The 25,571-nt window shown below is 42.5% G+C and overlaps 2 protein-coding genes across 7 annotated transcripts; one reads left to right on the forward strand and one right to left on the reverse strand.

Moving 5' to 3' along the window:
- Positions 1 to 111: 111 nt before the first annotated feature.
- Positions 112 to 25,398, reverse strand: LOC127068017 (protein expanded). Of its 5 annotated transcripts, none has more exons than XM_051003584.1 (11): positions 24,325 to 25,398; positions 11,208 to 11,363; positions 10,147 to 10,246; positions 5,733 to 5,812; positions 4,916 to 4,995; positions 4,540 to 4,780; positions 4,025 to 4,300; positions 3,358 to 3,919; positions 2,989 to 3,264; positions 1,111 to 2,909; positions 112 to 1,023 (listed from the first exon to the last, which is right to left on the reverse strand). In XM_051003584.1, exons 2-11 carry the CDS (start codon positions 11,319 to 11,321, stop codon positions 556 to 558), a joined length of 3,996 nt encoding a protein of 1,331 aa, XP_050859541.1. In that variant the 5' UTR covers positions 11,322 to 11,363; positions 24,325 to 25,398; the 3' UTR covers positions 112 to 555. The 5 variants fall into 5 exon arrangements, with proteins under 5 accessions (XP_050859541.1, XP_050859542.1, XP_050859544.1 ...); XM_051003585.1 differs by lacking the exon at positions 24,325 to 25,398 and adding an exon at positions 11,587 to 12,675; XM_051003587.1 differs by lacking the exon at positions 24,325 to 25,398 and having other exon boundaries at positions 3,358 to 3,666; positions 3,754 to 3,919; positions 11,208 to 12,675.
- Positions 3,144 to 16,671, forward strand: LOC127068032 (putative sodium-dependent multivitamin transporter). Of its 2 annotated transcripts, none has more exons than XM_051003615.1 (8): positions 3,144 to 3,285; positions 12,668 to 12,789; positions 12,869 to 13,090; positions 13,325 to 13,665; positions 13,753 to 13,872; positions 14,002 to 14,319; positions 14,386 to 14,751; positions 14,857 to 16,671. In XM_051003615.1, the coding sequence occupies exons 2-8, from the start codon at positions 12,676 to 12,678 to the stop codon at positions 15,083 to 15,085; spliced, it is 1,710 nt and encodes a 569-aa protein (XP_050859572.1). In that variant the 5' UTR covers positions 3,144 to 3,285; positions 12,668 to 12,675; the 3' UTR covers positions 15,086 to 16,671. The 2 variants fall into 2 exon arrangements, with proteins under 2 accessions (XP_050859572.1, XP_050859573.1); XM_051003616.1 differs by lacking the exon at positions 3,144 to 3,285 and adding an exon at positions 4,618 to 4,752.
- Positions 25,399 to 25,571: the final 173 nt, after the last annotated feature.

The raw sequence follows: 25,571 nt of genomic DNA on the forward strand, positions 1-25,571 counted from the left end.
TAGAGAGATGTATGTTTGACGAAGTTCACGAGTTTAATATCAGTCCTTCATAACCTCCCAATGTAAAAAAAGAGTATAGGACGATGGTACCGCGTAGCGTTCTAAGTCCAAAAACATCGAATTCGTGTGTGTGAGAAAGAGAGAGAGAGAGAAAGAGAGAGAGAGAGAGAGAGAGAGAGAGAGAGAGAGAGAGAGAAAAAAAAAGAGAGGGAGAGAGAGAGAGATAAAGATCGTAACGAGTAATGTACAATAATGACGAGGCCTTGTACTGCTTGTATGTAAATTCTAAAAATTAGGTAATATGCGTAGATAGAAAATATCTCTTCGCTTTTAGGATTACCGAGTGAAACGTCAACGAAGTACACATCGAGGTTGGCACCCTGAGCGTTGGAAGTATTTTAATATTGGCCTTTCGTGATTCAGGATGTCCTGTAGTTCACGTAAAAACTTAACAATAACACAGAGGCAACACACGACAAAGGTACATGATCATTCATTTGTTATAAGATACTCTAGACGTCACAGATAAGATAATCCATTGAAATGCGTTTTATATTACGAGTGAGGCGTTTTTGAGGAATCTTTCTTCCCAGACAACGTTGTGTTCACCTTATAAGCGTTTCCCTTCGGTTCAGCCGGATGTTTGTGAGTACTCGTCGATGACTTTCTCGGTGGTTTCGTTATCTGTGTCGTTGATAATCCACTTACGGGGTATTTATTTCTATTGGAAGATCCCATTCCATTGGCATTTCTGGAAGTGCTTTTAGCAAGAGCAGACGAGTTCGATTCGCTAGGATGTTTCGGCATCACGAATGCTTTAGTCTGCTTTAACAAATAGCGATCGTTGCATAGAGCAGATATCAATGGAAGATCCAAGTTCCGACTCTTCTCACGCAACGTTCGTATATCCAACATTCCATCTTCCTTTCCAGCTTCGGGTTCTTCTTCGGCCGATGGCTTGATTATTTTTTTTAATGCGACGTTTTCAGGGCACGATGGTAACGGTTGATTTTTATCAAGACTCTGAGAGAAAAAAGAGTCGATCGATGAAAGTTGGTAATTATAGTAACAGTTAAAAGGTAATAGGCTATTGATATTATTAAATCTTACTTGTATCTCGTACGGTGGCGGTGGAGGTGGTGGTGGCAATCTACGATGTTGCTTGGCATGTGGTAAAGATTTCATCTTTGTTCCTGACGGAGAATCGAAGCATTTCAAGATATTCTCGTCACTCTTTGTTCTAGAGAACGCGTGCAGAGTGTGAGGATGAGCGAGTGTCGGTAGTTCTCTTCTGAGACTCTGACTACCAGTCGAGGAACACGTGACACCGCTGTATAAGGAGCTCGTACTGGCAGCGTAAGGGCTGCTCAAGCTATTGTGTAGTAAGTAACTATTCGAACTATTGTCGCTGGTGCTGAGATTTTGATTGGAAGCGTATTTCGTTGGTGACGAGAAAGAGGAGCCAGGGAGGTAGGGAGTACTACGATACATGATCGCTGATTTGTTGTTGAACGAGGGATAAGGCGGAGGTGGATAAGCAGCCATAGCAGCTAATAGAGATCCCTGTTTGGCGTCGATGTACTCTTGCTTCGAAACTGCTGGATCCTTCAACGGGAACATCACGTAATCGACGTCCGAGTAGAGTTGTTGTTTGTACTGTTCGATTTGTGATCTAGCCACTTGGCTGGTGTAAACGGTGGCTAAACTAGGTGGTGGCGGCGGTGGTTGTCTAGGATGTAGCATGGGTGGTGGAGGAGATGGTGGTGGAGGTGGTGGCGGCGGTGGCGGTGGCGGCGAACCTAAGTAGGGTAGCAATACCGGACCACTGCGAGAAGCATGAACGTCCAGATAGTTGTTAGGACCGACCACGAGAGCAGCGACAGGTGCGTGTACCGGTGTAGGTTTCATCTTATCACCCGGATATGTAGGCGGTTGTATTCTAGGCGGAGCTTTTGGAATGATCAGCGGTACTTCGGTAATTCCTGCGTTACACGAAAGATTTGGATGGCTCCCAGTGATAACTGCATTCATTTTCGACGAAGCAATTCGAGAAACGATGTCCTCGTCGACTGCTGTAGGATAGAGAGTGGAGATCGTTTCCTGCCTGCTGTTGTCAGACATCTCGGGATAAGGTGGCGGAGGTGGTGGTGGTTCTCTCGGCGTCACCGCGTCGTTTCTGGGCGGTGTAGGAGGTGGTATCATAGGCATTCTTAAAGTTAAACCCGTGAAGTCAGCTCGACTGGCGTTGTATGGTGGTGGGGGTGGTGGTTCTCGTTCGACGTTCGGTATTTTGGATCTTGGCGAGTGTATAGACGAATAATCCATCGTTACCGGGTAAGGAGGAGGAGGTGGCAGCTGTCTGTCACTGTCAGTTCTAGGTGGCGGAGGTGGAGGTGGCATAGTGACATAGTCACAATCGGAATCCATCGAGTTACTGATGGTTTTGCGAGGTGGATAACGTCCCACTATTAAATCGGAAAGTTCATCGGCAGATAACAATGGTCCAACGTTCGAAGGATCACTACCGTCTCCTCTAAAACTTCCCGTGCTTATTATACTGTTGCTTCGTGATCTCGAATCTTCGAGTTTCCCATCGAGCGACACTACGTTATCAACTTCTTCGTCGCCTTTGCAAAGACTGTAAATGGGTTCTTGATCTTCCGTTCCGATATCGTCCGTATAAATATCGCTCGTTTCAGATCTTAAACCGCTATGAATCGTGTAAAATCCTGAAGTGACGGAAGCCTCGTCGGTCGTGGATTGAACGGAACTCAATGCGCAAACGTCGCTGGCCGCAGAGGATTCATTGGTACCACTGGTCGGCGAATAAATATCGCCGATTCTTTCGTCCTGCATCTCGCTACTTCTCAAGGTGTATACACCACTCGTTTCACTGGCGATGTCTGTACCTAGATAGGTCAGTTTATTTCAGAATCCATAGTGTTACGTTTTTTTTCTATCTATCGACACGTTAGTATCGGTTTTTACCTGTATATTTACCAGTCTTTCTGCATCTGTCGTAGATAGCACCCGGGAAACTAGCAGTTTCAGAAGAAACAGCCGAATTCTGAGCCGTATGAGAATAACCGAGCTCCAAACTCGATGTGGCCGAAGCTCGACGCATTCTTTGAACTCCATTATTAGGTGCATTTGCAACGACCACTGTACTACAACTACTGCTGCACTGAGAACCATCAGCCACAGTGTTTGTACTCGAAACAAGTCGTAATGCTGATGAAGGCGTAGTTTCGGCACCATCGACTTCTGGAAATATAAAGTTCTAAGGTAAATGTTGTTTCTTTTTTTTTTCATATCGTACGAATGTACAATCGGTATGCACCGCGAGTCGAAACCTACCATCAACGATAGACATTGGCGGAGATGGTACTGAACGATCACCTGTGTTCGTTTCGTTACCATTGGGTATTCCAGTTTGAATACTCGGATGAGAACTATTTTCGGTGAGGCGAGGCAAGCATTCAGTCGAAGCTGGCGCTGTATCTGGCTCATCTTCGCTGTGAACTCGATCGCTGACTATACCAGAGGTTGTATTTGACGAAGTGCTCGAGATAACGGATATTCGTTGATCGCCACGTGCTCCACGCGTCGTTAAGCTCAATTTGCAACGGGCAGGGTACATGTAACAATCCCTCAACACTTTTCTCTCTGAAATATTCAATGAATTATTCGTGATAAACGATCCAACAAAATTGAAATCATCGTCAAACATCATACAAATATGACGAGACATACCTTCCTCTTCTCTTCTTTTCGCTTCATTTACTCTGGGTGCTATAGCCATGGAAAACTGATGAGTGTCTCGGCATAATCCCAAGAGTAACTTGCTCTTGTCATCGCAACCACTGTAGAGAGTGAGTTTGTCCGGTTGATCGACCGCACGTATTTCGAACTTCTTTCGCTGTTGTTAATAAGAACAAAAAAAGATTCTATGCGATCGAGAACTTTCAAGAGAATTTATCATTCTGGGAAGATGAAAGTGATCAGATATTTTTACTCTACGTACGTCGAAGCACAGCTTGCCGATATTGTTCCAGGCAAAGATACGTGGTGTCTCCTCCTCGGCGTAGACTCGCACACCGCGAGCGCAAATCGCGAGGAGTATCCTTCCTGGACCAGCCTCGTTTTTGCTTCTTCGCAACCGATATAGGTGAGCGTTGAGCGGCGCCTCCAACAACAACGCCTCCCGGATGTATTGGAGTTCTGCCTCCTCCCTCGAGAGGCCACGATTATCTCTGTGTTGAGCTGCGAGGACGGCGAGTACGCTCGACTCGAGGCACATCTAAAGAGAAATCAAAAAACCTGACTTTCTTGCTCATCATAGAAGAGACTGACTAGGATTAATCCAATTTATAGTATTCGCTAATCATTCTCATCTGAAAAGTGGACGACCAATCATAGTAGACTTCTCCTACTACTACTTAACGTTCACGAAATACTGCAAGCAAATAAAAAAAAAAAAAAAGAAAGAAAGAAAAAAAAAGAAAGAAAGAAAGAAGAGTAAGTACAAATGGGTCGTACGTGAGGAGGAAGATAATCCGTGGGCTTGCAATAGCCGACGGATCCAGCGTGCGGTCTGTGTCGTTCTTCGGAGTAATCGCCAAGGTCGGCCTGGAGGGCGAGCCCAGCGAGCGTGAGCAATGGCGTAACGATCGAAGGTTCGTGAAGGGGATGGTGAGGATGAAGACTCTCCACTCCGCCGCCATGTCTAACGACGTTGTCCCGTAGCTGCAGGTAGTAGTGATGTCGCGTAGTTTCATCGCTGAAACAATATCGAGCTGCTGATAAAGCGAACGTTATCTAATTGCTTCGAAATGAACTCCATTCTCATCGTTTACAAGAGACTTTATTATTCAGATTCTGTTCTTTGCTCAAATATATATTGTCGTTGTCTTACCTTAACAGCAACGGCGTATCGACGTAGTAACGAACACGAAAGTAAAGTATAAAAGCGGGTCTTCCGCTGCTGTCCAAACCCTGAAACCCAAATCCAAGAAACTGAAGCAATCAGCTCGAAGAAAAGAAACTTTTCGAAAGTCTTTCAAGTCAAAGTATTGTCGAAAGCTATATAGCACGAGTCGGGGATCGAATAAAGGAAGAAGTCGGAAGCCAGACACGGTAGCGAATATAATCGGTAGTCGAAAATTGAACATAGAAAGGGGACTACTGTTGTATTTTTCTTTTTTCTTTTTTCTTTCTTTTTTTTTTTTTTTCTTTGGGAAGGACCTAGAGACGAGGACGAAGGGCTACGAATCGTAGGAAATTATAGCCGAGAGCCCGCATATTTTAGCAACTATAAATATTAATCCAGCATCATCGTGCATATTTTTCCCTTTCTACCTAACCCCTCAAGCCCTCTTTCTTTCCCTTCTACTACTCAGTCCTTTTCCGTCTCCGTGTCCTCCGCTCCCGTTCGTGAGGCTGTCCAAGGCCCCCTTCTTCCCTTCGGCGCCCGACCGAGCTACTCTCTCGCCCTTCTTTGGAGCCGCCCTCTCCGACACCCGTTCCCTCTCTTGGCATCAGCGCGCGCGGGATGCTTCCGAGAGTACAGTCGCTACTAAAATCATGCCAATTTTACCATCCGTACGATGGACTTTGGAGTCCGATTCATGTTTGGTACGAGTGACGAAGATTGCCGAGAGTTTCATGAAAAATACAGTGGATACGTTTTGATAATTTAACAAGGAATTGATAGGAGTTACATTTTCACTTACGTAAGTGTGCGAATTTCGCCAATTCTTCGGCGCGTACTTGCTCAATTTATTATCGGGGTCCACGAAAAGGTATTCGCCATCTGTAACATATCAACGGTCTTAATCTTGAGTCATTAAAAGGATATATAATGGAATATTTTCTTTAACCTTCTAATACCAACATGAGATGCAATTATTTCTTTATATCAAAACGAGACTCTAAGAATAATATCGACTCGATGTTTAATTTCGAAGCGTAATCGCGATGTCAAAAGAACGAGAGAAAGAGAGGATGATTACAGTACGAGTTAGAGGAGAGATCTATTATATAGCAAGGGGAACACTCGATGCCTTGTCTGACCCACATGAACCTGTACGAGTCACGCGCTCGAGCTCGCGCCTGTCCCGATATGGTTCTTCCATGCTGAGGTATCCATTCTCCTCTTTTATTCGAATCTTTTTTTGCCACGACCGATCGGGCCGAAATACCAATGCTCTCCTAAACGAGCGAAACAATGAAAGAACTCCTTCTCGCTGTGAGAGATGTTCTTGAATGAGAGGAGACTTCCCGAAACTTGTCCTGGCCACATGGGGCCGGACACTCGAAGTACAACGAGACGCTTTTTCTTGCGACGATCCATTGCAAAATTTCGTCACCCTTAGAGACATCGAGCATGATGATGATGATGATGATGATGACGATGATGATGATGATGATAGTGATGATTATGATGATGATGATGATGATGATGATGATAATGATGACGATGATCGATGAGGAAAAAAGACTAATCATCGTTTTAACGATAATAATTATTTTTACAAATTCTTTAGATACTCGTTGATTTTTCAATCAAAAACCAAGACAAAGAATATAGTGAACCAAAAATGTTATCTAACGTAAGGCAGAGAAGATTAGATAGGAGTTAAACTGTGGTGTTGGATTTGCTTCGAAAGATTCACCGCAGGAAGCCGTCTCGATTTCTATAATCAGCCGAACGACATGCTCGAAGCAATAATTAGCTCTTCGAGAGAGAATTCAGGAGGAGAAAGAGGAAGGGAGAGAGAGAGAGGGAGAGAGAGAGAGAGAGAGAGAGAGAGAGAGAGAGAGAGAGATAGAAAGAGAGAGGTAGTCGGAATCGAGTTATTCTTCTTCTCTTAAGGTCTTCCTCTTCTCGAGACGAAGGGGGCACCTGTGTTACTCGAGGTACAGCCCGGCCATTACTGGAGAATGTTGCCCGAGGACTAACACTATCCCTCGTGCATCCACCCATTCGAGTTCATGGGGATCGATCGTATCCACTGAAATCGCACGTTTCTTCCCCTTCATCCCTTTCTCTTACCCTCTTTATATTTTCACGTATCTATCTTTTATGATTTTTTGATATTTTTCTCCTTTTGCCATTATGTTGGAAATATATATACATATATATCTATGTGTGTATACATACACATACATACATACATACATACATACATACATATATATATTTATTTAAGTGTAGATATACACACGAATGTTTTTTTAGGAGAACGATTTGACTAGTTTTATATCGGTTCTTGATCAGCCGGTATCTTTGATATGAAAGAGCACGCGTGTCCTTTTTAGCCGAGCATAAGTATTTGCGTGGACGGTACTTTTTGTCGGGAGTGATTTTTCGAGTCCGACGGTCCTGTTCTCCCCACCTCGATAAAGCCTCCCTCTCTCCCTCGACGGGTACTCTTTCTCTCTGACTTACCACACGGAGCAAGACTCACGTGTGCGCAAAAATTCACCGCGAAGGCCGGAATTCGCGAGAGGATGGGCCCCAAACGACAGAAAATAGCCAATTCCTTTGCTCTCGTTCCTTCTTTCTAATTCCAAACAGCATCCTCCAAACGCTATCGCTTTTATTTTTCTTAAATTTCGACTTTTGCGAATCAATGTATAGAGTTTTCTTTACATCCTTGTATTTCAATAGAAATTTCAGAGTGATCTCAAAGAATCCTAAGAGTAAAGAAAGTTAGATCATTAAGTTAGAACAAAATAAGACATATTATATATAGATCCTCAGACGATCTTCCCTAAGGGATCAATGAAGGACTCTTGCCCACTGACGTTTGGCAATTGACGCAAGAGGTGCTGTTTATGAGATTCGACAGAGAAAGGACGCTGTTATACGAACGAAAGAAAAAGGAAGAAGGAAAAAATAACGAAAAAGAGGAAGAGAGAAAAGAGAAAGAGAGAAAGAGAGAGAAGAAGAAGAAGAAGAAGAAGAGGGAGGAGGAGGAGGAGGAGGAGGAAAGGTTTGGAAGATTGAAGGAAGGGAGGAGTGAAAGAAAAGGGAGAGAAGGGAAGGAGAAAAAGGAAGTAAGAGAAAAGAAAAGAAAAAATAAAGTAAAAAATTCAAAGGGGGAAAAAAGGAAGAAAGAAAGAAAGGGGGAGAGAAGGACGTTGAGGTTGTTCGTAACACAGAGAGAAAGAGAGAGAGAGAGGGATGAGGAGAAAGAAAGAGAGAAAGAGAGAAAGAGAGAAAGAGAGATTCTCGTTCGTTCGTTTGGAGGAAGAGGAGGGGGAGGGGGAGGAGGAGGAGGCTTGGCTCCGACGAGGTGTATATCCGCTGGACCTGCTGGGGCCCTCCGATATCTTCCTTCTCTTTCCTTCTTACTCTAAAGCTACAAGCAAGCGCGTTATGGGGCCCCTCTCTTTCTCTCTCTCTCTCATTCTCTTCCTCCCTCTACCTCCGTAAGGCCGCAGCCGCCGTTCTACGCTGACGATTCTCGTCCTCCGAGAGAGTCCTCCTTCCACATTCCTGGGCTCGGAGACGCCGTGCGGTGGAGACGCGAGGGCGGGAGGTGGAATACGAGAGGCCCTATACAAATCACCGAGCTACCGTCTTACCCGGGGATCGTTCTCTCTCTTTCTCTCTTTCTCGAGCCCTTCCCGCCTATCTTGCTTTTTCTCTTTCTTTCTTTCTTTCTTTCTTTCTTTCTTTCTCTCTCTCTCTTTCTTTCTCTCCCTCCATCCCTCTCTCTCTCTCTCTCTCTCTCTGTCTGTCTGTCTGTCTTCCTTTCCCTCTTTCTCTTTCTGGTCGCTCTCCACTACCTCTGTTTTTTGCATCCTCTTTCTTAAGGCAGCCTATTATCTCCCTCATTTATCGCGTTGCTTCTCTTTCTATTCTTTGTACCTGACTCTCCTCCCCTTTTTTCGATTTCTCCTTCCATCTATTCTTCATCCTACTCTATCCACCTTCCTCCTCATGCTGCCACTCTTCTTTGCACTTTTTATTTATATATATATTTTTTTATATCATTCTCTCTTTCTTTTCGTTATTTTTAATTTTTGTTTCGTCTACCTTCCTTCCCTTTTTCCTTTACCTTACAACGATCGACTTAAATCTTTTTAGATTCATTGGATCTTCTTCTCTAGATTTTCATTCAGGATAGAGATGATGATCCGTATAAAGTTTACGATAATTGCTAGACCCTTTCGCGTTTATTATTCACATGATCGCAATTAAATTGATACGAGGAGGATAGTATAAGAAGAGAAATTACCGCGGTAGTCTTGTTATTTTCTTGTTAAGAGGATAGACCGAAAGGAATCCTCGGCGCAATGAAAATTTAGTATGAAAAGAAAACGAAAGCGTACGAACGAGTACGCGAATGAGTACTTTGAGAGATAAAATGGTCTAATCGTATCGACTAAGGTTGATTAGGGTTAGCTGGATGAATTTAAGAAGGATGTAGGTTTGCCGACGATCTCTTGGTGGAAAAAGGGTAAGGAAATAGGAAGCAAAAAGTAGATATTTCTTTTTTTTCCCCTCTCGAGTCGTGGTATGGCTCGCGCGCCTTAGAACCTGCCAGCGCTGCCTCACCGTGATGGGGTACCGCTGGAATGTAGAATGGAGGGGTTTGCAGGGCTCCGCAAAGTCCAAGAAGGGTCCAGCTGGTGGGGATACCAGTCGAACCGGCTCGTCTCGCTGCTCTTGGTAGAAGGAGAAGGCCGAGGGTGGCGGGTGACGATAGACGCGACGAAGGGAGGAAGAGGATCTTGGTATGCATAAAGACCACGAGATTAACCAAATTTTTATATCCACTCCCTCTTTTCCTCTTCATTCTATACTTCAACGTTGTTCTTGCGTCTTTTGCATTGAAATTTTATGGGGTGGGGGACGGGGAAAGGAAGAGAGAGCATCGTACGCGTGTCAAAGTGGCCAAGTTTTGTTGCTTCCATGTACGAGGTTTGATCATGTTGCGACTATGATCTTGGGCTATGTATCCGATTGTAGAGAAGTACGATGTATGGATTTAACATTTAATCAAGTCTTCTTCTATACCGTCTCGAAACGATGAAAGATGAAGGGATCAAAGTCGCAGACAAAGTCGGAGATGACGATAGTCGTAAAAATGTACTAAGGTAAAGAGTTCGTTGCCAAGAGCGAAAGTTACTCACCGGATAATATGGCCAGCCCGAAGAGTTCGCAGTCTCGCATGCCCTGCTGACCGAGAAGCATACATGTCTGCGCGTATACCTCCTTCACTCTTGACTTAGCCTATAATAAAAACAAGACGAGGATGATTGTTAAAACGAAACGAATAGATCGTAAGAGAGAAAGAAGTAAAATATATATTAAAGACGTGAAAGAGGAAAGAGATTCGAGGAAGATTTTTTGTTGTTGTCGAGAAAAGCGAGAAAATCTCAGGGACGAAATGCATTTAAAAGTTCCCTCGTTCCGGATGGGTAGAGCGTCTCGTAAACGTTGACCGTGGAATGCGCGTGCGCGCGCCAAGGTAGGAGGACGATTTATCGTCTCTTATCGAATATTTTGAATTCCTCGAAGCGTTCCAACGCCAACACCGATCCTCCCCGACAAATCCCCAGCATAAAATCGTTCTATCCGATCTACACCGAAGTGTTGCCGAGTTTAATATCGATCCAAGGATTGTCCTCCAAGGAATATTTTCTTTATTAAAAATTGATTAATCGTTAATAATAATTCAGAGATAAGATACGAGGTCGATAAACGAACTTAGCACAGGATGGCGATCGAGAAAGGAAAGAACTTCCTCGAAGAGTCGGAATCTAAATTCGTTCTTTACAAACGAGTCTCTCGTTATAATTAGGTAGATCTTATCGCGTGAGAATGTACGCTATCGAGCGTACGATGTGGAGGGGAACATTGGTATCACGTACATGGTCTATGCTGGGAATAATCTCGTTCAAGATCCCAGGCGATTTATCACGAACAATTTATCCCTTACAATATGATACTTGTGTTTTCGTCTTAAAGATTGTCCGTGGTAAAATCAATATATTCTTGGGAGCAGGAAGTAATCCTATTCATATGCTTATTAAGTATCTTTTGTACCTATATTATCGCGAAGTCCTGTTACCAAACATATAAAAATTTCTCATTGGATGTTTGACTTTTAAGAGAGACAAAGAGTGTAGGTCTCTTTCGCGATCTTGATGTTTTACCACGGTAATAATTAATATCGCTCCTTTCTTCTTACCTCGACGACGAAGTAAAGAGGATCACCAGGAAGGGCGTGTACAGCGAGGTAGCGGCTGGCGGACACCAGAGGTTGAAGGCAAGACCGCGCAGCCGTGACACCGCTACCACGCATGCTGCATGCTTCATTTCGTCGCCGCTACGTCCAGCGTCCGCACTGAAACCCAAAAAGAACCTAATGTCCTTATTACGCTCATTCACGTGTCCCTGTCATCCAACCCTAGAAAGGAAAAGTACGTAGGAAAGATTTCGTTTAAATTTATTGGGTTCTAGATCAATGATCGAATTCATTATCGAAGAAGGATGAACCCGCACGAAAGTAAATCCGATATTTTTCCTCTCCCCTCCCCTCCCCTCCCCTCCCCAACCCTCATCCTCACTTTACGATCACCCCGTTCCTTTGGATACACCACTTGGCCCGCTGCACGTTCATACTTTTACTCGGTTACCCGCATAGCTGCTTCGCCATTATAAAAGCCGGTCTCTCCTCTCTGGCCTCCTCTCTTTCTCTCTTTTCTCCTCTCTTGCCTCATCGAACCTCTCAGCGACGCATTTCGCAGCCGTTCAACCTGCGTCCCTACAGCATTCTCTTCGCGATCACCGACCCCATGCTCGCTCGCTCAAAAAGAAAACCGCAGTGAATATGTATATATACATGTACATACGTGTGTGTGTGTATATATATACACACACGCACACAAACATACACGTACATATATATGTATATGTATGTATGTATGTATATACACATACACGCACTAACGCACATCGCTTATTGTTCTTATCATACGTCTTAAAAACTGGATCCGGAAGGTCCGACTCAAAGCTCAAGTCTACAATGATAATACACAAGCGAAAATCGCGTAGCTTATCAAGCTTTTCTCGCTCGTTCTCTTATCGTGGCCTTCTACTAAAAATTTTTTATAGCTGATACGCATAAAGGGTTTCGAGCAGATATGAGTGGCTCTCGTGATTTGATTAGAAGTATTACTTTTTCATTGAGAAATAGAGAACCGGTATTCTTGTTCACGTTTTTGCAATCATAATTGAGATACACCTGAAAAAACATACACGAGAGACAAGTCTATACTCGTTTATAAGTAGTAAATTAATGAACACGCTACATATTAGATTAAAAGCTGCGTATCTTTGACAACTCCTTGAATAAACACTACTCACGTTATTACACTGATAAGCGATATTCCTCCACTTTTTTTGAAATGTTCGCGGTAGTTCTTTACTGGCAGTGACAAGCTCGTTCTAGTAACAGCAGTGACGCTTTCAAACTAATTCATCATCGAATCTGTCGTTTGTCAAGTGTTAAGAGATGATCGATGGCTGGTCAACAATCCGAAAAGAATATGTCTTTGAATAAATTTTCATTGATACATTCGAACTGTTTTGAGAGTAATCGTCCGAAAAATTAATAATAAAATAAAAATTAATATTTTATTTTCCAAGCTATCGATATGGCAGCTAAGTTAGTGACGGCAGATTATATAGTGATCGTGGTGATGCTTCTCATTAGTACTGGTATCGGCATCTACTATTGGCTCACCGGTGGACGACAAAAATCGACAGAGGTAAAAACAATTGTACGAATTCGCTATGATCATAGAGGAAATATGTTATTATATAAGAGAGAATGTATCTTTCTCGCAGGAGTACTTCGCAGCGAACAAATCTATGAGCGTCTTACCAGTGGCAATTGGCTTGATGGCTTCATACTTGTCGGCGGTCAGCCTACTAGGGGTCAGTTCGGAAATTTACGTTTACGGTTCTCAGTACATGGTGATAAACATCTCCTACGGCATTGCCACCGCATTCGTTGTCTACTTTTACTTGCCCGTCTTCTTCAAGCTCAACGCCACTAGCGCTTTCGAAGTGAGTACATACCCGAGGAGAATCATTTTCACGCTTATTTCACGTGAAAAGAGAAGCAACCGTTACGGATCATGCTGCGTGTTTGAATTTTAGTATATACGTGCCGAGATTCTAAGCAAATAAATAAATAAACGAAGGATTAGGTCGCAATGTTAAAACGATTGCTCGTTTGATCTGCCTTGTCCGTTTTGTTCTTACATTTATTGGCGTATCTAAAAGTGAGATCACTTGCAGTATCTTCAGAAACGTTTCGGTACGCCGACAAGGTTGTTAGCCAGCGTCGCCTTTTTCCTTCAACTTCTTTTGTACACCGGCGTCGTGCTCTACGCGCCGGCACTCGCGTTGGAAGCCACGACGGATATCTCGAGGAGTTTGAGCGTGATCGGCATCGGATTGATCTGTACATTCTACTCGGCGATCGGTGGTATCAAGGCAGTTATCATTACCGACGTATTCCAAAGTGCCCTCATGATTATAGCCATTATCACAGTGATAGTGACAGCGGCGATTGACGTAGGTGGGCTTGCACGAATTTGGGAAATCGCAGGCGAGGGATCACGATTGGAATTTAATAAGTAATATTTATCGTATCCATTATGCGTAATATTTCCTTTATCACATCTATCAAAAGTCTCTTACTTTCTTGATATTTCGAAATATAGCATTTCTCCCGATCCAACGGTACGACATACCTGGTGGAGTCTAACGTTTGGTGGTTTTTTCACCTATCTTTCCTTGTACGGTGTCAATCAAGTTCAAGTTCAAAGAATGCTAACAGTCCAGTAAGTACCCATATAGATTCTTCGTTATTATGGAAAAAAATCATTCTGATATCTTTCTTATATCTGATCTCTAGATCGACGTGTCTCGACTTAGTAAGAATAGCTATCTCCTGCGAATGTACCTTTCAGGAATCTGGGAGCGGCCAAACGGGCTCTTTGGTGGAGTTGGCCGATGGCGTCTATCATGTCATTGACCATTTGCTTTGCCGGTTTGTCGATATATACGAAGTATCGTGAATGTGATCCCTTGAACTCGGGAAAGATCACCTCGAACGACCAACTGATGCCATTTTACGTAATGGACACGTTGTCAAAATATCCTGGAATACCTGGACTCTTTATAGCTGGGATTTTTAGTGCAGGACTCAGTACGATATCTGCCACGATCAATTCGTTATCTGCAGTCATTCTCGAGGACTACATCAAACCTTTGTATCGATACAAAAGGTATTTATAACGAACAATTTCGCTAACTATAACGTTACGTTTTTCTCATGATTTATTTTCTTTTAGCAAAGGCGAAGAAATGTCATCGACACGATCCATCGTTGCTAGTAAAGTTTTAGCGGTCCTCGTTGGATCGATGTGTCTGGGAATAGCCTTCTTGGCGCAATACTTGGGTGGACTCCTTCAGGCTGCTCTAACGATATTCGGTGTAGTCGGAGGACCTCTGCTGGGTACATTTACTTTGGGTATGTTCAGTCAAATGGGAAATCAAAAGGGAGCTATCACAGGACTTATCCTTGGCCTTGCCTTTTCATTTTGGATCGGTTTCGGTCAACCAAAGGCGCCCATTCCAAAATTGCCTGTATCCACGATTGGATGCAGCAATTATTCCTTGTCCTATAAGAATCTAACGAAGCCTGAGACATTCAACGAGTAAGTATCTTGGAGTTTACATAAATTCAGTAAACTGTAAAGTACTTTCATATAGCGATCCTCGATATGTACTTGAATTTTCACTCTGTGTAAACATTCTTTTAGGATTAAGAACCAAAACTCGTACTTTTATCTCTATCGAATATCCTACATGTGGTACTGCCCTCTCGGATTTCTCAGTAGTTTACTCATCGGTTGGATAGTTAGCTGGCTGACAAGAATGATCTTCAAGGAGAGAGAAATTGTAATGGATCCACATTTGTTCACACCGATAATTGCCTCGAGGATTCATAAGAAGGAGAAACGAGAGGAGAAATTCATGACCACGGAATGATTCGTGGCTTCTTAAAGAAAAAAAAAAAAAAAAAAGAAAAAAAAGAAAAAAGAAAAAAAGAAAGAAGAAAAAGGGAAAGAAGAAAGAAAAAAGAAGAAAGAAACAGAGATAATGATAAAGAGGAAGGATCTTTGGGCAGAAGAGATTTTCCGGTCGATCTTCGGACACGTTATCGTCTTATGTAAGCACCGTAAGCCACGATGATATTCACCGTGGTGTTCGGCTTCTCTCCTCGTGTCACCTTAGGACGGTGCGAGAGACGAGGGCGAGGGTGAAGGTGCTCGCGCGCGCACACGCTGCCAAGCGAGCACGGTAACACCAGTCCGACGGCATTCCATCGAGATTTGCGAACGTTTCGGTAAACGTTCAACGTATCCGCACGGTCCCCCCGGTGTTTACCTCCGTTATCGTTACACAATACGCCGGAGGGAAAAGAAGAGGGAGGAATTCTTCTTCTTTTCTTCTTCTTTTTCTTCTTCAGTTGCTTTCGGACAATTTCGATATAGACAATATCGTCAAAGGAGAACGATGGAGAAAAGAAATTTGGAGAAAAGGCAAAGATATGGATATCTTATATCCATTGTATCGCAAGAGATAACAATTCACGGCATTCCGTGTAATTTTTACGTACCATCATAAATTTTAGCTTTTTCGCAAGACTTTGTGCGTGGAATTTATTTTTATCTTCGAAAGAGACTGGTGAAAACGTGTCTTGGAATGAGTCCTTACTCATCTTCGGTGTTTCTCGAGTACCTTGACATGGTCGGTACGTTAATAAGAGAGTAAAAGTAAACTGAGGTCACTACTTTATGAAGCTTGGAGAAGAATGACGAGAGTAAAGGGGAACACCGTTATGGAGTATTAATCGAACGGGAAAGCTATAAGGCTTAAAGGTTCTTCAAGGGTGGATTGAAAAATTAAGTAGATCCTTTTTAGTAAAAGATATCTAGAGCTGGATAATGCAAAAGGAGACCTTTTCGTTTCCTCGCACGAAGTACATAGTTAACGAGCACCGAAGTAAAATGCACGTAACGTCATTATAATAAAGTCCCTGTTTGTTCATTCAGGCGCTAGTGCGAGCGAGCGTACGGGAATGCCTGCGCTCTCATCGAGCGCATAGCCGGTGGTATACACGTAGGTATACACGCATAGTAAACACAAATATCCTTAGCTTCCTCTCTCTCTCTCTCATCCCTTCTCCTCTCCCCCCTCTCCTCCTTATTCTTCTTCTTTCCCTTCCTCTTCTTCTTCCTTCATCCCCTCTCTTTATCCTCTAACTCACCTTAGATTCTCTCCTTCTCCAAATCTTCCACTATTGGCACCCTCGTACGTTCCTATAAAAAAAAAGCAAGAAAGAAAAAAAAAAGAGAGAAAAAAAAAAGAAGTAGACTATTGATATATTTTTTACTATTCGTCTTTATTTCGTCTTGGAATATTATAGTCTCATATACTGCAGTAGTCATAATATGTAATTACTCTGTCTGGACATGTAATAGCGTTTATGATTATGTACGCAGATTGATTTTTTAACTGATGTATCTCATTTGTTTTCATGAATATTATAGACTTTTTTAATTTGGCCTCGACATTTTTGCATACGCTGTGTATAATACAAGCTGAGTCACGTAAGACGTTACAAAGTGAATATATCTCAGTAACCGGTCAAGAATATGTTTTCAAATGGAATATTTGAAAAATCATTTATACAAATGAATAAATTACCGCGATACCAAGTGTTAAGGCGTCGCCGTCGGCGTAAATCATTTACCTTTTCGATCGAAGGTACAGACATCAGTCTTGTAACAGATTACGTGACTCACCCTGTATAATGCAAATTTCGTAGTAGTACAAATCCGCTAGATGCCTTGACCTTCCTGCATAAAAAATCGTTCGTACACGAGACGAGAAGCACCGTTGAACGTTTCTCGTCAGTAGTAACACCATCGACGTTCTTCGCTCAACGTTATTCGTTCTGCATTCGTGGCAATTTTAATTTCCCATCTCAAAACCGCTACAAAATTCTTCCTGGAAGGAAGTTGCTCTTAACGAATCTAACTGTTAATAAAAAAAGTTTTAAACAATTTAGAACGGGAAGGAATATATCGCGTTTGCGTTTGAGATGATTCTCGGAACGTATACAAAAAAAAAAAAGAAAATTAAAATAAAGCCAACCAAGATTATTAATGAGACATATAAATAAATTATTTCTCTGATAGATGGAAGAAAAAAACTGATAAAAATACGTAGAACATGGTTAAATAAGTTAACCATTCTTACCGTACCCGTAAAGTTATAAAGATAAGATGACAACGACGACGACGACGACGACGATGACGATGATGAAGATGGTGACGTCGATGATGACGGTGATGACGACGATGATGATGATGATGATGATGATAATGAAGATAGTCTTACAGAGAAGGTATATTCGTGCAAGATGTGTAAAAGTCAGGAGTGAAATCCGCTTTTAACGAATCCGTAGCAGGTTAAGAACCCAAGGAGAGGGTCCCGGTCAGCATCTCGGTCGAGTATTCCAGGTTAATTTTACCGAGCCCTAAAGGTGCGCATGCGAAGGTCCGACGAAGGATAACGCTAGAGGGGCTCATCGCTTGGATGCTGCTCGAAGCGAACGAAGGACGCCCGCATTCCACACCGCAACCTGGTATAATACGAGGAATTGGCCGGACAGCGGAAGAGGTGGGGCGACTCTGGAGAGAGAGAGAGAGAAAGAGAGAGAGAGAGAAAAGGAGAGAGAGAAAGCTGGGGATCTCGCAATGTGATAGAAAGAGATGGAAGAATGCGCGAGCCAGTTGTGTGTACGAGAAAGAAGGAGAGAGAGAGAGAGAGAGAAATTGCCTGCATCTTCCTTCTCTTACTATTTTATTCCTTCTTTTTTCTTTTTCTTTTTCATCTTCCTCCTCCTCCTCCTTCTCTTCCTCCTCCTCTCTTTCATCTCCTCTTCGTCCACTTTTCCTTCGTAGTAATCATCGTCAGTCTCTTTCCTCTTCTTTTACTCTACCATCTCTCTCGATGATTCTCCCCTTTGTACCTCTTTTTTCTTTTCTTCGTCTTCCCCATCTCTGCCATTTCTACTCGTTCATCCTTCGATTCTTCTCTCTCTCTCTCTCTTTAGTCTTTTTCTTTCTCTCGTTCTTTCTCTCTTTCTTCGGTGATCCTCTTCATTCTGAAGTCTCGTGGATCCACTGCGGATTCCTATAACACATGCACACACATACGCACACACAACATTCACACACGCACGCATTACAAACTCTAGAGCCTTCATCGGTGTCTCGTTTCCTCACGTATTTCTACGTTTCCTCCTCCTGGGCGTATATACATACTTTCTCCTGAGAGAGGACAGCAAGCGCGATTCGTTCGAGTAGTAAGTGGCGGAAAAATTTGATCGCGCCGATGAAAAGACAAAGTTTTCTTCGAACATATCATATGAACGTATCAGCCTATGATTTTTTGTCAAGCGATACATTCCTTTTACATATCGAAGCGCCTTTTTTCTCTTGTAACATGTTCGGATAAAAATTTTGCTTTTATGAAAGATAAATTTCATAGCGACACGATGAGAAATTAAGGCATCGAGCGTGCGAGAATCGAGTCAGTGCCACGTACTGCGTTCTGGCTCGCGTTAGTGAAAAAAAGAAGAAAAACAAAAAGAAGAAGAAGAAGAAAAAGAAGAAGAAGAAGAAGAAAGAGGATCTTTTAATGGAATTCTAATGTGATTATAATGCTTATGTTAGCCTCGAACGTTCGCACGCAAGCCCCACCAAAGCGTGCACGGTTCATGTTCTTTCTCGCGTGATGATCAAAATCAAACGTTGAATTGAATTTTCGATGGTATATGTACGTGTGTGATGTTTAGAGTAAAGTAATATAAGTAGAACAACTTTATACTGGGTCAAGTTTATATCTCATTTTATTTATATATTATTTCGCAGAGCAAAAGAACAAATGCGTATGTAGGAGAAATTGTACGGTGGACACTAGAGATTAGGAGAATCGATTTAATTTGAATTATCGAATTATCAGAGAAACTGCTATGACAACAGCAGCAAGAGCAAGAGCAACTAGTTGGAATATAACGGAGGCCAGAAGCCTCCTTCCTTTCCTCTAGCTGCTTCCATCTTATTCCGTTTGATCGCATTGAATATAACGTATCTACCCGTAAGGGTCTTTTAACATCATACGAGAAAAGTAGCGAAAGTGTACGACGATTTCTTTCACGTAAACTCGTTTTCTCGTTTCGTTCGACCTGGTGAATATGTAAAAATATTAGGGCAAGTTCGATTTTCGAAAGAAGGTAACATTTAATTGATTGTTGCACAGTTATCTCGTTATCCTTGACCTCTTAAATGCAATATCAATGAATCATACGATTGCAATTTCTTTCTTTCTTTATTTCATTTTTTTGTTTATCTTCATCATACATCTCTTATTCCTTTGATATACCTAGGAATAACTATATTCGATTTGCTAGTTCGAAAGAAAATTGAATCGGAGAACTCGGGAGACTCGCGTGACCAGTGACAAATGACGATTCTCCTATACAATTTTACACGCCCTTGAATCTTGAAAACGCGCATCGTATCGGTCTCGTGCGGAATATCGATATATCTCGTGTTGCGTCTTATCGGCCGATACTAACCTTTTTCCTATTTAGCAAATACCACAAGAGATCAAATCGGACTCGAGGACTTTCGAGTCGTTGCGGAGTAACTGAGCGAGTATCTATAAAAATGTTAATTATACGCCAGTTACGGCCGATTACATCGCAGTCGAGTCATTCGCGTCATACCCCCTCTTTTCTCTCTCTCTCTCTCTGTCTATCTCTCTATCTAATAAGAATTCTCGAGCTCTATTCCTATAAATGATGGAATGACGTTTAACATCTTTTTCTATGCAATACATATGTATACATAGATATAAATATGTTAATTAATTGATCATTAATTGTATAAAAAAAATTAAAATCATCTCAAAGTTATTGTTGGGATATTAACAATTTCAATTCTGTTTTTTATAGATTAATCATTACAAAATAATCGAGTGTACGTGTACATTGCATTATCGATTGACCTTATAAATAAGTTAACCAGGTCAACGTATGAAAATTGCAATTTTTTCGTCCTACTATCGAATGGGATAGGTAGGAACGATGCTGGTAAATCCACGTTCGGTACTCTCGTGATCTCTTGAGCGAACGTTACGAACTCGTGTATGCGCGGAATCCTGGCGAGCATCCACATACGCTCGCGTTGCGAAGGTGGAGCTACTTTCACCAAGTAGCCATGTTCCACGATGCGCGGTGATAACTAAGAGCAGCCCACTTTGAGAGCTGCATTCCGAGTGCATACCGCGGTAGAGTGCACTCAGGCTCGGATTAAGTTCGAGGAATTCGAGCCGTTCGATGTTCAACGTGGAAACTCGACGGGGGAGAGAAAAGTCTTCCAAGTTCGTCAAAGCTTAAACTTTCCAAGAGTAAGAGAAAGATTGCAAAAGCGAGAATTATATCTATGGCTTCTATTTAAACGTAATATTAGAATTTTCATTTAATTTTGATGGATATATATCGTATCGTTCAATGTCAAAAATAAAAGTAGTGCGAACGAGTTAAAAACTTTGAGAAAAGGCAAATCGTCAGCGGCTATCCGAACGATCTGATACGATACTCGTTCTTCCTTCGATATTTAGATTCGAAATGACAAATCGGGCTTCCGCGTTGCGATCGTACTACGTAATAACGTACTATTATCGCGTACAGCATCGCGGTTATCAGGCGTGTGCGTGAACTCGCAGAAGCCGTACTCTCGGCTCACAGGCAGGTACTTTCACCGAGTGTAACTGAATTTCTCGTGGTATTTCGCTTTGTCCGGAGAGGATAGTAGCCACTTACTTACTTACTTTTACATTATCTTACGAGGAAAGAAGAAAAAGAAATAAAAGCTAGGAATGGGAATGTGAAAGAAATGGGATATGAATTTTTTGGGATCCGGAGTAAGACAAGTATCAAAGATCTGGAGTATGTCGTATGAGAACGTAACGTTACATGGCACGAGTTACATACCACGAGAAAGCGAGAGACCACGAGGAGTGCTATGCGACTACATCGGAGAACTAGTTTGATCGTTTGGTACAACTCGATAGCCCCGATATATTATGTATATCGTACGTACGTACTCATACGCGATACGCGTATGAGTTTCGCGGTAAAGTAAAATCGATCGGCACCGACACATATCTGCTCATCCTTCCGAATGAAAAATATCTATTTAACAAGAGTTTAACGATAAGGAACTACGAGAAAGAAGGAAGAAGGAACGAGAGACAAGGGGAATGCGTTGTCACGTGCGCGTACAGTTATACGTTACGATGTGATCGTAGAGGATCGCGAACCGTTAGCGTTGCTCTTAAATTCGATTATTTCCATTGCTTCCATAGCATACTCTCTTTTCTTCGTGTATTACTTACGGAGCAATGCGAGTAACGTGAATTAATTATGCAAGATTAAGCAAAGAGTTTGATCGACGAGAAACGTCGGGTGAGCGGATCGGCATGTAAAGAAAAGAACAGAAAAGAAATGAAAGAAAGAAAAATTTGTTCTTTCGGAAGTACAACGGACGAATGTTTCTTTCTATGGGGATCTAGAGGGTTAGAGAAAAGGGTTGTAAAATGGATCGTTGTCTCGGGGCAACTTGTTTCGTAGAGACGGCGATGTTGAACCGGCGCGGTGCGGCGCTCGCAAATCGGGTACAAGGTAAAAGATTTATACGTGAGTGGCGTTCCAACGTCGGGCATCGGGTTTTATCGTGGATCGTAGCACGGCTTCATTATTCGTTTCTGGCACGTACGAGCGTTCACACCCGTTCACGGGCCACGATCTCGGGACTTTGCCAGCGAGTTTCTTTACTTCTCTCTTCTTCGCGAGAGAGGTGCAACGAAAGAAAACGGAATCAACCGTTCTCCGTCGACATCGTAGCGCCGAAGCTTCTTTTACTTCCTCTTTTTTCCTTAATTCCCTCCCCCATCTACCCATCTCTCTCTCTCTCTCTCTCTATTCCTTTTTATACAGAGAAGATATGTACAACGAGAGTACTTCTTTAAAGTAAGTTCCAATCGACTTCTCTACGCGACTCGAATAGAATAGACGTTAAAGTTCTCTCGACAGGGAAAAAAATTAAAAAAGAAAAAAGAGACCAAAGGAAAAAAAAGAATGTTGAAAAAAAATCAAAGAATACAAATCGCATAGATAGTGCGCAACGTTCAATCGGGAAGCGCGATTTCAGGGCTAACGCGAGAAGAACCGCTTTCGTGCGGTTAAAGTCCAGCTGCGTTGCAACGTAAATATGAAGGTCGGAAGACCGCAAACCCTTTTCCATAAATTGCTTTCTACAGTATATATCTTACGTTGACTCTCTCTCTACGTTCGAGAAGAACGGCGACGTTGTACGAGGAAATGTCAATGATGGTGTATCTGTAATCGATCAGAGTTTCATCGCTGAATCTCTATGCGGCACGTGTTTCTAAAATTTATTAAAAAACGTTTAGAAACGAGATCGAACGTGTATACGTATTCAGAGATATACGCCACGAATGCATACGTAGAAATCTTAGGAGTTACAAAGATCGAAGAGAAAGATCGCCCTTTTGTCTTTTCTTTTTTTTCTTCTTCTTCTTTGAGTCGGCCCTCGAAATTCCTTCGTTCAGGGCAACTTCGACCCAAGAATTATAATCATCTTCTCGCATCCTCTCCAAATATATTTCGACCCTCCCGACGAGTTTTTTTTCCTGACTAGACAATCCGAAGCAACAGCTTGAAAGCTAAAAAACACAACTGACTTCTCGACGATCTTAATATTTTCATCTTGGATTTAAAATTGCCGCCAAATTCCTCGTTAAACGCGTCCACGGTATTTTTCTACGGTATTTCCAAGAGTGGATTATTTGTACCGGTACAACGCGTAAAGGCCTCCGAAGACGAAGAACATTTTGAACAAGAACCGATCATATTTACACGGAGCAAACACGAGAGCCTTCGTGAAAGCTTAGAAGCGAGTATGCGAAATACAAGAAAGCGAGCGTGAACATGCACGAGGGATGCAACTGAGTGAAATAAGAGGAACGAGTGGGGTAAAGAGGAAAAAGAAAAAAAGAACCGCGTAATTTCAACTCCAAATACCTTATCTATCTCCTACACAATAGCTATTTCTTTCTCGAATAAAAAAAACTTCTAGACTTTGCAAGGAGCCTTAAGGGAAACAAAAAAAAGAGAAAAAAGAAGAAAAAAGAAGAAAAAGAAGAACAGCAAGATGATCTTACGAATAGAATGAAAAGTAGTGGTAGAGAGTCAATGATTCGAAGAGAAGAGCGAATGCGCGCTGCGAAAGACGCGGGCAAATCGCGCGGGAGATCGCAAGGGGGAGGGAAAGGTTTGCGCATGCGCATTCTCTTTGGTATGCACTGGTATGCGCCCACCTCCTTCCTTTCCTCTCTCCTAGCCGTTTTCTACTGACACGGCTCATTCGATTCTGCTGCACGATGTAGAACCCTCCGTCTGCTCCTACGCGTACGCGTGCGTACACTCAAAAGAAAGAAAGAAAGAAATTCTTTAATACGCGGCGCGCCTTTCGAAAGGCAAAGACCCATTCATGGTAACGCGGTTATTTCGTTATTTACAAACCACGCTATACTCGCGTACACTACGGAAAGTCACATTCCTTATTCAAGATTTATAAGCCATTTTGAGATAGGTTAATCGTAAATTCGAGATACGATGTTTTTTTTTGTTTGTTTTTATATTATTAGCGCATACCTTGAAAAAGTTCTGTCAAAGCTTATCCGGAACTATAATTGAATATTATAAGATATCAATGTATCGATTTGAAATATCTCGCAGTCCTCTAACCTCACTCTAACGTATTCATTAAAATTCCAAGCATTCCTTAATTTTCATTTCTGCGTTCCGCTCGTTCATTAAAAGATAACGATCATTGACCACGTTGATCAATACAAATACGATACGAATAAAACCAAGTATTGACGATATTGTCGTGGAGAGAGAAAAGTATCATGAAAAACAACGCAAGGACATATTTTAAGATTTTAGGAACGATGAAAATAAAGAATAGATTTTATCCTGCATCTTCGATCTAATCGAAGGGACCTGTCATCCCTTATTCGACGAATTCATGTAAATGATAACATTTTATTGATCAATGCAGTACCTTGTTATATTGCGAAGATCTATCTCGTGGAGAAAAACATGTCCCCTTGCACGTTCCCGCGTAATCCGATTAATCCAAATGTGACACTGAGCGGCGCGTGCGTTGCTCGCGCGACAGGTGGTCGTCGTTGTCAGTAGATAAACACTCGCGAGGAAAGAAGGATATTTCAATCGTGTAAGATCGAACACATATCACAATGCACCAAAAACTGTTTACTTCCGCAGGTACGATTTTGAGTAACAATCGTTGACAATCGAAGTTTCTTCGATCATGCCACTAGTGTCGTGGGCGCGCGCGCGCGCGCTCACACGTACGTGCTGCACCGAGCGAACGAAAAATGTGCTACGCGAACGACGTTCGCATTAATGGAACGTATGTTATCCAATAAAACTTGTTCTTTTTTCTCTCTGTCTGTCTGTCTCTCTCTTTCTGTCTCTGTCTCTCTCTCTATCTCTCTGTCCGTCTGTCTATCTATGAAAAGAGACACCTACGGCGTGGGCGGATCGGCTGCCTCTTTTCTTCGCGAAAAAGAATTGCGCGTGGTTATTAGGCGCAACGCGTGCATACGCGTAGAAAAACGAACTGCGAGAGAGGGACGAGGACGAAAAAGAGACGTATTAACGAGAGAAAGAGGAAGAGAGATAGGTGACGGGATCAAAGTAATACGAGGAAAAGAACGATACGCGAATTAAAAGTAATAAACAACGATGATGTGTACGCCACGGAGGCCGGCGAACGACTGCCGGTTGCCGGCGTACGTCCTGCTCGACTCGGTTCTCCGAGGAACACCGAACAAGCATCGCTCGACTGCCCGATCTCGGCCGATCCATCTTTCGAATTAAACCGCGTATTTTTCTTCCGCGAACCCCCTAACGTCTTTTTTCGGGCCTTAATCGTAACGAACATCGTCTACGCAAAGTTCTACGTAACATTGATCTCGAACGTTCGTAATCTGTTTGCAAGAATTCGCGAAGCTACGAGATCCGTTTTCTCGAAGCGAAAGCGTCGAGAGAGGATACGTAATGCCACAGACGCGTCTCCGGTTCTAAATCATTAATTTAGAATTCGTTAGGACGAGATCATCGACGCATATGAAATGAATTGCGCGCTTTACTCGTCACAGAGAACTAACCTCCCTTAGATCGGTTTTCCACTTTCCCGAGATGCGAATCAGTGGCGACATCCTATGACAGATACGGCCAAATTCAGCGTCAATTTCAGAGAAGAAGAATTTGTATGAACGAACG

This window comes from Vespula vulgaris, chromosome 12, assembly GCF_905475345.1.
Source record: "Vespula vulgaris chromosome 12, iyVesVulg1.1, whole genome shotgun sequence".
Classification (NCBI taxonomy): domain Eukaryota; kingdom Metazoa; phylum Arthropoda; class Insecta; order Hymenoptera; family Vespidae; genus Vespula; species Vespula vulgaris.